Genomic DNA, 13,909 nt, shown 5'->3' on the forward strand with positions numbered 1-13,909 from the left:
CCCGCGGTGGACTGCGTGGGGGTCCAGTGCCACAGCCATTACGCTAACTGCTGGTTCCCTGCTTTTTTTTTTTTTTGTTAAGAGATTATTGCATGTGCTTGCTAGAGACAGATACAGAAAGAGGAAAAGTGAGAAAGCAGCCCTCAGGAGGGATGGTCATGCCACAATCCCTTCTAGGGATTTGGGGCACATGGACATCTGGTGGTTTTTGGACCACCAGATCTGGACCACCAGGTCCGGGCTGGGACTCAAACTGTGGTGTCAGTCACGTGGGATCCAGCACTTTAACCACCATGCCACCTGTTGGCTCCATGCCCTCGAGTATTTTAAAAAAGAAAGTCTGTAATACATCATTTGAAATTCTTGGGAACCAGCAGTTAGCGTAATAGCTATGTCGCTGGACTCCCACGTAGTCGACCACGGTTCATGTCCCGGACCCGGTGGCTTAAAACTCACGCCGGGCATGTGTGCGTGCGTGCCCAAGATCCCGAGAGGAGAATGGAGGAGAAGGGATTGCGGCGTGACCATCCCCCCTGGGGGGTGATTTCTCGCTTTCTGTCTCTATGTCTCTCTCTGTCTGTCTGGCGAGCGCACGCGCCAGTGGAAAAAAAAAATGAAAGAAATTCTGTATTTCCTGTTGGAGTAGGAGTGCAGTGCAGAGATGGCAAAGGACACTGGCCACACTGTGTCTTATTTCCACAGGGCAAGCAGCTGGAGTTGACAGTAGCATACACGCTCACATACCGCCCAGCCTGGAAACCCTTATCTGAGAACTGACCCAGTACTTGCCAGACCTTCATGGACACCTGAGCTTGAGGCTTGCAAACTAAGTTCCATAACAAATAGAAATTATACAGCTGTTTTTCGGTATCCATGGAGATGGGTTCCTGGACTCACTGGGGACACCAAAACTGTGGACATTCAAATCTCTTACACAAAATGGTGCATAATTTGCATATAACCTGCACACAGCCTCTTGTGTATTTTAAATCATTTCTAGGCTATTTAAAAACACTTAATGTTAACAGTTGTTACATATTTTAAACTTGTATTAATTTTTTAAAATAATTTTTTTAACTTTATTTACTTATTTTGATAAGAGAGGGAGAGAGCATACACATGAGTGAGAGAGAGAAAGCAAGGTACCAGGTCTGGGACTCGAATTGCAGTCAGCCATGTAGGAATCCAGCGCCCCCAACCACACCACCTGCCAGTCCTAACTTGTGTAATTTTTTACTGTTACACTTTCTAATTATTGTCTCCCCCTGAATATTTCTGATCCATGGCGGGTTGATCCATGGGTGCGGAAGCTGCAGGTGCACAGGAACACCCGCAGACACCAGCAAGGGGCACATACTGGGAGCGGGGAAGGCGTGAACTCAACTGCCTGTCTAGAGGACTGACAGGCCATCTTAAACAGCACTCTGGCCAGTGGCCTTTCCCGTGACAGGTGCTGCACAGCTGCTGTTCCAGGACTGGGAGCCCATCAACCTGTGACAGAGCTCAAGAAAGTGGCTCCAGTTCCCTTTGGAGAAAAGGGAACTCGTTTTGCTGTTCCCCCAGGGAAGGGATCAGGGGCTCCAGACTCACCACAAAAGTGTCGTAAGAAAACTGGTGCCGACGCTGGATATGCTCTATGAAGTTTGCACTGCGGTAGTTGGGGTCTCCCCAGGGCATCGAGGCACATATTGGACAAACCTTTCAACAGAGAAGTGAGGTCTTAGGCATCAGATCTCTAAAGTGACAGCAAGCCCTCCCTGGTCTGTGTCTGGATGCTTTTCTTCCAGAATAGCAGTCCTCACACACCGCCCAGGCCTGGTGATCTATCCTTTGCACACTGACATCCCAGAAAACACTGCAAGATGCCTTCTCTAATCAAATGGCACACAGCAGTGTGTAAGGCTCAGGGCAGAGTCTGGCCCTCTCTAAGTCCCTGCGGGAGCCCAGCAGGAGCCCGGGATACAGCTTTTTGACCCAGTACATGATATAACCCACAAGCACATGAAAAACCTACGAAATAATCAGATGAGCAATGTGCAAGGAGCTAAATAGAGTCTATTTTGACAAAATAAATGCTAAGATGGGGGTGAAGAAGCCTTCATGCATACGGTTGATTAGGGCTTTAAAGATGGGGAGGTGTGTGTGAAAGGCAAATAGAACACGAACAAGGGTGTGCCGGAAGGAAGTTGTAGCTTGAAGAGAAGGCCAGTAAGAAAAGGCCAGGAGGATTGGGACCAGCAGATGGCGTGATGGCTACGTCGCTGGACTCCCATGTAGTCCACTGCATTTCAAGTCCGGGACCCAGTGGCTTAAACTCACACCTGGCACATGTGCGTGCGTGCCCAAGATCCCGAGAGGAGAATGGAGAAGGGATTACAGCATGACCATGCCCCCGGGAGGTGATTTCTCACTTTCTCTCTGTCTCTGTCTTTCTGGCAGGTGGCCAATCTGCTAGAATGGACCATTGACACAGGGGAAGAAGAGGGCACAAGTGCTCCTGCTCGGGGAAGGACCCTGTGCTCCAGCAAGGCAGGCACAGTAAAAGAGTGGCAAGAGATCAACCTGGGGGTGGTGGGGAGCAGGTCACAGCGTGGAGAAGGTAGCTGAATTCCCATGTGGCTGACAGGCGAACTGAGTCCTGCACCTAGAAGCTTGAGAAACATGCCAGGTGCCTGTGTGTGCACGCCCAGAACCCTGAAAAAAGGGAGATGGAGGAGAGGGGATTGTAGCCATGGCCTGCCCCATGGAGGTTGGGCGGGAAACTCCTGAGCACACTGCAAATTTGAAAAGAGAGAGAGAAATCTGGGGTGTCAGAAGACTCTCTGGGCGGTGGAGGCAGGCAGGCAACTATACTGTGTGTCAGGATGAGAGCCTGAGAAGGATATGGGGTCCACAGGGAAAGGCTGAGACACTGAGCGCTGAGGAGATGGAGGGGCACGAGCTAGAACAGAGCACCAAGAGGAAGAGAAGGTCCTGACAAAAACAAGATAACCCAAAGGATTCCAGGCAGCCGAAGGAAGGAGAAAAAGTGGGGTGGGGGAAAAAGAGGGAGGAAACCTAGACTGCAGTACCAGAAACCAATAGCACTGTCAACCAAAATGGTAACTGGAGGTAATCTCTGACCAAATTCATCCATATCTAAGGCTTTATCTTATACACAAACATGGGCAGAGCCATGCTTCCCAAACAGTCCAGTTCTATCTTAAGGTTTATGGTAGAGAGATAAGAACGCTGGCAGGCCTACTGAGTAACACTGACAGCTACCCCGGTGCCCTCACAAAAAGCACATGCATATTCTAAAGTCTGTGCACCACCTTTTAGAGCGATGCAGGCAAAGACCACCCACACAAAGGGGCAGACAGTTCAAGAGAAGCAGAGTGACATAAATGGCAAACACTGTCAAGAACTAACGAGGAAGCACATACCTAACTAACTACACAGGAAGACCCAGCCCATCGCTCACATACATCAAGAGGGGAAGGTAACAGGCTGAGGTGTGTTTTAACTTTTTTTTTTTTTTAAGAATTATTTCATGTAACTTATTTATTTATTTTAATCTGACCAGAGAGGGACAGAATCTGAGTAAGAGCAAGAGAAAGCAAGCCACTAGGTCCAGGACCTGAACAGTGGTCGTCCATGTGAGAGTCCAGTGCCCTTAACCACCACACCACCTGCCAGCCCCATGTTTTAATTTTTCTTAATTCACGACGGTACATGTGTATATAGGAAGGTGGGGGCAGAGCAAGGAATACCCCCAAAAGGGCCAGGTGACGCTATGATCCCCTTCCCCAAGGCCTACGGTTTGTCAGGCTCCTGGACACAGCCATGCATACCCAGCTGCTGTAGGCTGACAGGCCAGGGATCCACACTGCAGCCAGCTAGATGGCTTCCAGCACCACAGTGGGGCACACTGTGATTGTGCCAAGAAGCTGGGCCTATTTGGGTTTTAAAAAGACTAACGGGCCAGCTTGGTGGCACAGAAGTACCGTGCGGCACTCAAGCGATGCTGGGTCACATGGAAGATCACGGCTCTGGTTCCCTGGACACCTGTCCACGTCAGGTGTGTGCACTCATGACCCCGTTGGCCGGGAAGGCTGAGAGTGGAAGGCACTGCAGCCTGAGCCCCTGCTGAGGGTGCCTATAACATCCTCACTCCCATCTCACTCTCATCAAATAAACTTAAATAATTACTACCTGCCAGTCTGTGATATTTTAATAAAATGCCAAAGGACTGGTAAGTCCTGTCCTAACAATTTCACCTAAAACCTGCTCTCTCCACCTATGACGAGGCTATTCTCAAAAGGAAAATAGCAGCATTGTGAGGAGGAGCTTGGTGGACTCCAAAGGACACAAGTTACTGTTTCCAGAATGGGGCCAGCAGACACCACAGGGGCTGTGATGAGGAGCCCAGAGGCACAGCTGGGGAGGGCACTGCCTCCACCTTTGAGGAGGGAAATCACCACAAAGGACATAACTGTTCACACTTAAACTATATCAATGTTTAAATGTCCTGAATGTGATTAATACATAAAAAGTATGACTTTTGTCAGCAAACATTCTTAGGAGATCTACGCTGGCAAATTCAGAGCCAAGAGTAATGGCATTTGTAACTTATTCCCAGACAGTTCAACAAAACTGTCTATATACAGACTAAGCTTAAAAAAATACAGTAAGATGTTAACTTGTAAATCCTGGTGAGAGCACAGGAATTCACTGCAATTTTTCTGTAAGTTTGAGACTTAATTCCCATAATAAACTTAAAAACAAAAAGGTTATTCTTACCACAGACTTGGTATCCATGCTATGAGCTAATTTGCAGTGCTCCACAAGTCCTTCCTGGTCAAAGTTCTTCTCAGGACAGTAAGGACAAGGAAAGGTATAGCGGTTTGGAACATTCCTGGAGATGAAAGGCAGGAAATCAGGGAAAAACCTCTCTGTGAGCATCTTCCCTGGCAACTTCAATCACTGCACACTCCAAAAAGGAGCGATGTCCACCCCATGAGCTGTAACAGGGACCTGAACATCACTTCAGAACCAGGCCGAGTGTTTGGAAAGTACCAACAGCCCAGCTAACATTTGAAGTGAATGCCAGAGAATCCTCCCCTGCATCTGCTCCCCCAAAACCCTGCAAACAGCTTTAGCCAACACAGCAATCACACTTCCACTTTCCCAAGCTCACGTGACTACACGCTTGAGCACCTGACATCTCTGTAGCATAAGAGAACCTCCATGTGAAGGGGCAGCTATGTCACTTACCTTGCCTGAAGGGATGCATCTTTAGTGGTAGCCTTCACACCTTCCATGATGTAATTCTGATATTTGGAACAGGTAGCCACATGGGCCCGGATCTTGGATAGAAAAAACTTGAATAGGAAGAATCAGAGCCCAGAAGTTAGTGAGGATCTTATACCAGGCCAAACACAATCCCAAAGCAAAGACGAGACATGAATTAGCCCTATACCACCCTGGCAAACCACCTCGCCCAACTCTGCCTATGCCAACGGGGCTGGATACTAGACTACTACGGATTTTCCATTAATACCAAGGCTGTCTTACTTAACCACATCAGGACGTCCGCCTCTACTCTAAAGGACTGGAAGCCGATGTCCTGCTGGATCTGCTTTATCCATGATATGCTCTCTGCTCATAGTCATGTTTCAAATCATGGCTTAACACTTACTACATTAGCACTTAAACTAGTCTCCTTACAGCAAGCCAACGACCACATTCCCGTCCAATGAAAAATGATCATTTACGGGACCAGCAGTTAGCAGAATGGCTATGTCACTAGACTCCCATGTGGTCAACCAGGTCCGAGTCCTGAACCTGGTGGCTTAAACTCACACCGGGCGCGTGTTTATGTGTGCCCAAGATCCTGAGAAGAATGGAGAAGGGATTGTGGCGTGGCCATCCCCCCCGGGGGGTGATTTCTCGCTTTCTATCTCTATGTCTTTCTGGCGAGCACACGTGCCCTGTAGGAAAGCTCTCTCAAAAAAAACATAAAATAAAATAATCATTTAAATAAAAGGAATAAAGACTAGTAACCCTGATTAAAGTATCAATCTCCAGACTACAACAAATAATAAAAACTGCAACCTGGGGACTAGCAGATGGCATGGTTATGTTGCTGAACTCTTATGTTGTCAACTGCGGTTCGAATTCTGGACCTAGTGGCTTAAAACTCATGCTGGGCTGGGGCCAGCAGGTGGCTTAGTGGTTAAGGTACTGGAATTCCCACATGGTCAACTGCAGTTCGAGTCCCAGATCTGCTGGCTTGCTTTCTCTCTCTCCCTGTCTTTCTCTGGCAAAACTCATGTGAAAAAAAATAAGTAATTCTTAAAAAAAAAAAAATATTAAAACCTCATGCTGGGCACATGTATGTGCATGCCCAAAATCCCCAGAGGAGAATGGAGAAGGGACTGCAGCGTGGCCAACCTCCTCCCCCCACCTACTTTCTATCTCTGTCTCTCCGGTGAGTGCATATGCCCTGTAGCAAAAATCTCCTAAACAAAACAAATAACTGAAATCTGACTCCTACTTTTCATGTAAAAGTGAGGTTGTGTAAGATGGAAAGAGAAGAAAAAGTGTTTCATCACAGTTTTCTAAAAAGAAAAAGGACTACAGACGGAAGGTATGGGGAAGAAAACCATTTTTGGGCGTATGCTCATTAATCAATCTCTAAAATCTGGGGAAACAAAAATCAATCGCTAATCTTTAAAATGGAGAAAACTGGGGACCAGCAGTTAGCGTAATGGGTATGTCGCTGGACTCCCATGTAGTCGACTGTGGTTCGAGTCCCGGACCTGGAGGCTTAAACTCACGCCAGGCGCATGTGCGTGCGTGCCCAAGATCCCAAGAGGAGAATAGAGGAGAAGGGATTGCAGCATGGCCCTCCCCCCGGGGAGAGATTTCTCGCTTTCTGTCTCTGTCTTTCTGGGGTAACTGAAACCTCTCCAAAAAAAAAAAAAAAAGAGAAAACTGAAAGCATACAGGAGAAGCAAAAGCCAACTTCATGCATATATAAAGAAGAAGGTAGCAGGAAATAAGAGTTTAATATCTTAAGTCTCTAAACTAAAGAGATTACGAGAACGAGACCAGCAGTTGGAGTAATGGCTACGTCGCTGGACTCCCATGTAGTCGACTGCAGTTAGAGTACCAGACCCGGTGACTTAAACTCATGCCGGCACGTACGTACGTGTGTGTGTGTGTGTGTGCCCAAGATTCCAAGAGGAGAATGGAGGAGAAGGTATTGTGGTGTGGCCATCCCCTCGGGGGGTTATTTCTCACTTTCTGTCTCTGTCTTTCTGGCGAGCACACGTGCCCTATAGCAAAAGCCTCAAAAAAAAAAAAAAAACCAAGAAAAAAGCTTTAATATTTGCACTCCAGCTTACTATGGCTGTCTCATCTCTAGCTAGAGAATGCTTAGACTTTTAAAAAAAAACCTTATTTATTCATCCATTTAAAAAAAAATTAGATCAGAGGAAGAAACACAGAGATAGAGAAGAAATGAGATAGCAAGCCACCAGGTCCAGGACTCAAACTGTGGTCAGCCATGTGGGAGAGAGTGCCCAGCACCTTAACCACCATGCTACCTACTGGTCCCCCACTTGGACTTTAAACTGCCAACCAAAGAGCCTCCACTTAAAAGGGAAGGGCAGAAGCCCTATCCAGAACTGTAACAGCCCCCGTGCTTCCCTAACACTGAGTCACTCTGAAAGGCCGAGAATGTAAGGTATGCATACTATGGTATCCACCATGAGGTGTTAATAATGGTGAAACCAGCCAGCAGGTGGCACTGTGGCTAAGGCGCTAAATCCCACATGGATTCCTTGGGTTTGAGTACCTGGACCTGGAGCCTTGAAATTCATGCTTGGGGGAGACCAGCAGGCGGCATGGTGGTTAAGGAGCTGGACACCTCCACATAAATGACCACAGTTCAAGTCCAAGACCTGGTGGCTTGCTTTCTCACTTTTCCTCTCTGTGTCTCTTTCTGGTCAAATTAAAATGAATGAATAAAATTATTTTTAAAAAAAGAAAAAGAAGGGACCAGCAGTTAGTGTAATGGCTATGTCGCTGGACTCCCAAGTAGTCGACCGCGGTTTGAGTCCCAGACCTAGTGGCTTAAACTCACGCTGGGAGCATGTGCTTGTGTGCCCAAGATCCCAAGAGGAGAATGGAGGAGAAGGGATTGCAGCAAGGCCATCCCCCTGGGGGGTGATTTCTTGCTTTCTGTCTCTCTCTGGAGAGGCCACGCGCCCCATAGCAAAAACCTCTCAAAAAAAAAAAAAAAAAAGAAGAAAAAGAAAAGAATACATGCTGTACACATGTGTATGCATGCCCCAAATCCTGAGAGGAGAGCAGAAGACAAGTAACTGCAGCAAAGCTATCCCCTGGGGCAGTGGGGGTGGGGAGATTTCTCTCTCTTGCTCTCCAGCAAGTGCATGTGCCCTATAGCCCCAAAAATAAAAACCTTAAGAAGGTAAAACTGATACGTAGACTGTTCAGTAAGCCATGAAGTGAAAAACAGTTGTAGAAATATACAATATATAATTCCATTTTATACAAATCCTGTATCTGTATTTGTAAAAGCTATGTGTGTTTGTCAAGGGGTGGAAAATGCTGGGCAGGAACCAACAAGTGGTGTAGTGGTTAAGGTGCTAGACTCCCACATGGTCAGCCACGGTTTGAGTCCCAGACCCACTGGTTTGAGACTTGCTGGGCACATGTGCGTGTGTGCCCAAAATCCCAAGAGGAGACTGGAGGACAAGGGACTGCAGAGTAGTCATCCCCCTGAGGGGGATTTATCACTTTCTCTATGTCTGCCATCTACCTCTTCTACAAGAGAACACACCCTAGAGCAAAAATCTCTCCAAAAAAGGGAAGAAAATGCCGACTTCTAAAATTAAATCACTTTTGAAGTGGTGGTCGTCTCTAGAGTGAGAAACAGGCCTATGTTATTTCATGTCTGGAATTAATAAAGTAACAATGATTTTTTTAAGACTTATCTTTTTTGTATTATTATTTTTAAATTTGACTAGAGATAGACAGAAAAAAGGAAAGTGAGGAGGCGAGCCACTGGGACTCAAACTGCAGTTGGGTGTGTACGAGTCCAGCACCTTCACAACCACACCATCTGCTGGCCCCAACAGTAATGATTTTTAAAAACCAGGGGATGGTCACGTAGCACAATGCTTAAGTACTGTGCAGTGGAGGCTGGATTCCACATGGTCAATCAGGATTCAAATCCCAGACCTGGTGGTTTACACATTAGATGAGGCATTTGTGTGCCTAGGATTCTCATGGGATAGACAACCGGAGGGAAAAAGTATTGCAGCATTATCAGGCCTTGCTGGGAGGTGTCTCCAAATGCTCTTCACACAGACACATGCCTACTACAGTAAAATAAATCAATATTGCTGTATACGTTTCTTGGAAAATAAGACAGCATTTCTCTTTTCCAGTGGCAGTTAAAACAAATGTAAAAATATACTTGACTCTAATATGATTATACAAAGCAGCATGGATGTATCACTGTTACAATCAAATGATTCCATATTGACCTTTATATAACGATGCCCTCCTGCCAAGTATGAAAAGTAGAATCATTAAATTTTGTATCTCTAATGATATAGATTATAAAATTTTCCCTCAAACTCACTGTTGCAGATAACTTGAGTCACTGATTTCATTCCGCATTTTGAAATATAAAATATTGGAACAGCAGATGGCTTGGAGGTTAAAGAGTTGGATCCCACATGGCCAGCTGTTTGATTCAAGTCCCAGACCCTGTGGCTTGAAAATCATACCATGTGTGTTCAAAATCCCAAGAGGAGACTGGAGGAGAAGGAATTGCATGGCTATCCCCCATAGGGGGTGATTTCTCACCTCTTCTCTCTCTGGTAAGCCATGCACCCTATAGAAAAAACTTTTTAAAAAAATCATTATTATATTCTAATTAAAATTATATAATGCTTTGGAAAAAACAGGTATTCTATACAAAAAACTGGGATAAGTGATTTCTATGGTTTTTAATGCTAAAATATGGATTATACTAAACCAACTACAAGAAAGTGAACAAAACTGGTAAGGTTATGAAAACAAACCAGCACAGCCATTGCCACAGATAACTGGCATGCACACGTGCTATTAAGTCACCTAGCAAGCTCTAGCTTCAGAAATGAAGTGGCAACAGTTCTACATTTACCCATCTCATCATGGGAAGACACTGACTAGTCCATGTTACTTCCACATACATTCTTACGGCAGCCATGGCAAGAAGTCTCTGTGCTCTCAATCTGCCGCTCGAGCTCCGCAGCTCGGACGCCAGGTGCCAGAGCGCTGCGACACACCCCACAGACAGGTTTCTTCGGCTTCAGACATTCCTGCAGGCATGCAGAGCAAAAGCTAGAACAAGACATACAGAGAACTGTCATGCATCATGGAGACAAGACGACAAATATGACTCTACTTTTTAAAAGACAGCAATGGATAATGATTAAAAAACTAACATTTCAAATACTAAGTCCTTCTAGGCCAGAAAAATTGGGGGGAGGCAGTTGTTTGGGGGAAGACTATGAAGGACACATAGGTTTAGCAACAGAAACAAATGCAAAATACCCTGCTATATGGTTGAGGCATCAAACCTTAGCCACTGGGGCCAGGAGGTAGTGTGGTGGTAAAGGGCACTGGATTCCCACATAGCTGACAGCAGTTTGAGTCCTGGACCTGGACGCTTGCTTTCTCACTTTCCCTTTCTCTCTCTCTCTCGCTCTGTCCCTCTCTAGTCAAACTAAAATAAATAAATAAAGTTAAATAATTATTAAAAAAAAAAAAGAAACGAAACCCTAGCCACTGCTGCTGAGGGATCTTGGTGGTGTTTCCTGAGCCTGTTTTCTCCTCTGTGAAATAAAGACAGGATTACCTACCTCTAGGGTTGTTGGGAGAATGGAGTAGGTACGTGTCTAGCACATGCGAAATACACAAGGGCTATCACCAGCTGTCGTCAGAGGTGAAAGCAATGCTATGGGAACAGAGAGAGAGCAACTGGTGGTGCCTGGGAACAAGACTACTAAGATTCAGAAACAGCATCCATGATCAACCTTAAAAGACTTCGGCTAGGGGCCGGCAGGTGGTGTGGTTAAGGGCGCTGGACTCCCATGTGGTCAACTGCAGTTTGAGTCCCAAACCTAGCAGCTTTCTCTCTCCCTCTCCCTCCCTCCCTCTGTGGTCAAATTAAAATAAATGAATGAATAAAAAAAAAAAAATAAAAAAAAAAAAAAAAAAAAAAAAAGAGCCCTTCAGCTGGCAGAGGAAAGGAAGCCTATCCCAGGCCTTCAGTTCACAACTGAGGGACCAACAGATGGTGTAATGGTTGTATCACTGGACTTCCACGCTGCTGACCACGGTAAACTCACACCAGGCACGTATGTGTGTGCCCCAAATCCCAGGAGAATGAAGGAAAAGTGATTATGGCATGGCCAGCCCCCCTAGGTGGTAATGTCTCTCTTTCTGTCTCTCCAGCAAGAGCATACACCCTATAGCAAAAATCTCTCTCTTGAGGGTGACAGGTGGCATGGTGGTTAAAGGCACTGGATTCCTACATGGCCCTTTACAGTTCGAGACCTGGTGGCCTCCTTTCTTGCTTTCCCTTTCTGTCTCTCTCTGGTTCAATTAAAAAACAACAACAACAAATGGCATTAAATACATAAATATTTTTTAAAAACTCTCTCTCAAAAAAAATGATTGACTTATGAAGTACAAATCAGACAGGCTTTTCTCCGTCAGCAGAAGGGAACTGAACAAAGGTTAAAGAAGGAAGTAGCAAGACCAAACCCAAGTTTAAGAAGACGAACCCTGGTCCTATCACGGACAATTTTCTGGTTTGTTTCTGTTTGTATGTTTGTTTACATGAGGAGAGATGAGAAGAAAAAGTAGAAATCAAGGGTCTGTGAAGGCCCAAAAGGCAATAAAGAATGAATTCAGGAAATACTTCAGAGGCAGAATCAGTAGGGCTTAGTAACTCACTGAATTTGGAGGAAAAAAAAAAGTCCTAGATGACCAAGTTTCTACCGAAAGCCTAGGCAGGTGGTGCTCTCAAGGTAAGGAATATAAAAAGGATGGGAAGGGCTACATGGAAGCACCCTGGCTTACTTGCCCAACCTGACAGGCTTACGGCAGGGTAACGAAACCTGCCAGAAGAATCGGGACATATAACCTAAGGTATGTGTCTGCACACTTGACAATTCCTTACTGTCCTTAAGAATCTCCCTCCTGTGTGTCATTAAGCTAGATGTTAGTGCTGCCATAGCATTTTTTTTTTTTTGAGAGAGAGAGACTTTTTTTTTTTTATAGGACGCATGCACTCGCCAGAGACAGAAAGAGAGAAATCACCCCCCAAGAGGGATGACAATGTGGCAATCCCTTCTCCTCCAATCTCTTCTCAGGCTTTTGGGCACGCACACACACGTTCCTGGCGTTGAGATTTAAGCCACTGGGTCCAGGATTCAAACTGTGGTCAACTACATGGGAGTCCAGTGACATAACCATTACACCATCTACTGGCCCGCATGCTCTAAAGCTGCTAGCAATTTCTGACCAGGTTGAGGGAAGGTGAGAGGTCTGGCCTTTCACCACCAATGGCAGAGGGGGAACCAGACAAAGCCCCCCCCTCTCCTCATGATGCTTATATTCTAGAACAGAAAAAATACAACTGTTAATTTCAGATAGTGATCAAGTACCTGAAGGAAATGAAACAAGGCAAAGAGATCACCTGATCACAGAAAGAACCTTTGAGGAGGTGACATGAGCTGAAGCTAGATTACAAGGACAGACACAAAGCTCTGACACTAAATTCAAAGGAGTGCCCCAAAGGCAGAGAGGAAGGCCTTTGGGGCCATGAGGTGACAAATAATGGAGAAGGACATGTGATGAGGCAGGTCACAAGAGCAACCAGAGGGGACACAGGGCATCTCAGAGACTATATAGACAGACAAAATGCAGATAAATTCCTTAGTCCCCTGTCAAATGCCCAATGAGGGACAGTCCACCTATCAAACGTACTGTGCTTGAGTTGTGCCCAACAAGCCTGCTCTTAAACTGCTCGGCTTGGGCTGGCTTTCAGTTTCCATTTCCCACTGTGGGCCTTTTTCTAGTTCGGCCTTCTGGATGCCCCACCCTTTCTGCCATGGTACTATGTAGAAATCCCCTTCTCTTTGGGACCCAGCCACCGGCCCTCCACAGCTGTTTCCACGAGACTGGAGGAGTTTGCAATCATTCAGGGCTTTCAAAGTTTTATAAAACCCAATAACCCACCCGGAGCTGCAGTGATACTCAAGTTTCTAAGCACAAGAGCTATAAATCAACTGACCAGGGCAGAAAGCATTGGCCGATCTGAGGGAGACTCCTGCTGCTCACACAGAGGTGCTCCCATCTGTCTCCAATCAGCATTAAACTGCTGAACACGTGGAGCTAGCCAGTGAGTACAGGAAGAGCCCAGGTGTGAATCCTAGTCCTGCCTCTCATCCTAGGAGAGGTTCATTTTGCTCAAGGAAACTTCAAATTTTGTGCTGGGTCAAGCCTTTTTCACAAATGATTACAGTAAATGAAGGCCACCAAATTATCCCCAAATTAGGTAAACTTGATATAAGGACAAAAGGATGCAATGAGAACACTATTGAGATTCCACTTCAACTCTCACTAAGCGTGCTTTCATCACTAATTCCTTAGTTCACCCAACCAATTACCTGACTACCTGCCTATCTACACAGAGGTTTGATTCCCAGAATAATCTAACACTGCACAATGACTTTTCACAATATTACAAACATTATTTATAATCAATTCACTGAACTGCAAACTTTGAGTTTTTGCTATAGGACACATGCACCTGTCCCAGACAGAGAGAGAGGGA

General features: G+C 45.8%; 1 protein-coding gene across 1 annotated transcript in view; it reads right to left on the bottom strand.

Annotated features, from left to right (window-relative positions):
• RNF114 (ring finger protein 114) overlaps positions 1 to 13,909 on the bottom strand; it is a 21,900-nt gene that overhangs the window by 3,604 nt on the left and 4,387 nt on the right. The window contains exons 2-5 of the mRNA XM_027775103.1: positions 10,254 to 10,404; positions 5,257 to 5,363; positions 4,783 to 4,897; positions 1,591 to 1,698 (exon numbers count right to left, since the gene is read on the bottom strand). Coding sequence (XP_027630904.1) covers positions 1,591 to 1,698; positions 4,783 to 4,897; positions 5,257 to 5,363; positions 10,254 to 10,404 — 481 coding nt within the window. The remainder of the gene's footprint in view (positions 1 to 1,590; positions 1,699 to 4,782; positions 4,898 to 5,256; positions 5,364 to 10,253; positions 10,405 to 13,909) is intronic.

Source organism: Tupaia chinensis, unplaced genomic scaffold, assembly GCF_000334495.1.
Source record: "Tupaia chinensis unplaced genomic scaffold, TupChi_1.0 Scaffold000049_1, whole genome shotgun sequence".
Taxonomy (NCBI): Eukaryota; Metazoa; Chordata; class Mammalia; order Scandentia; family Tupaiidae; genus Tupaia; species Tupaia belangeri.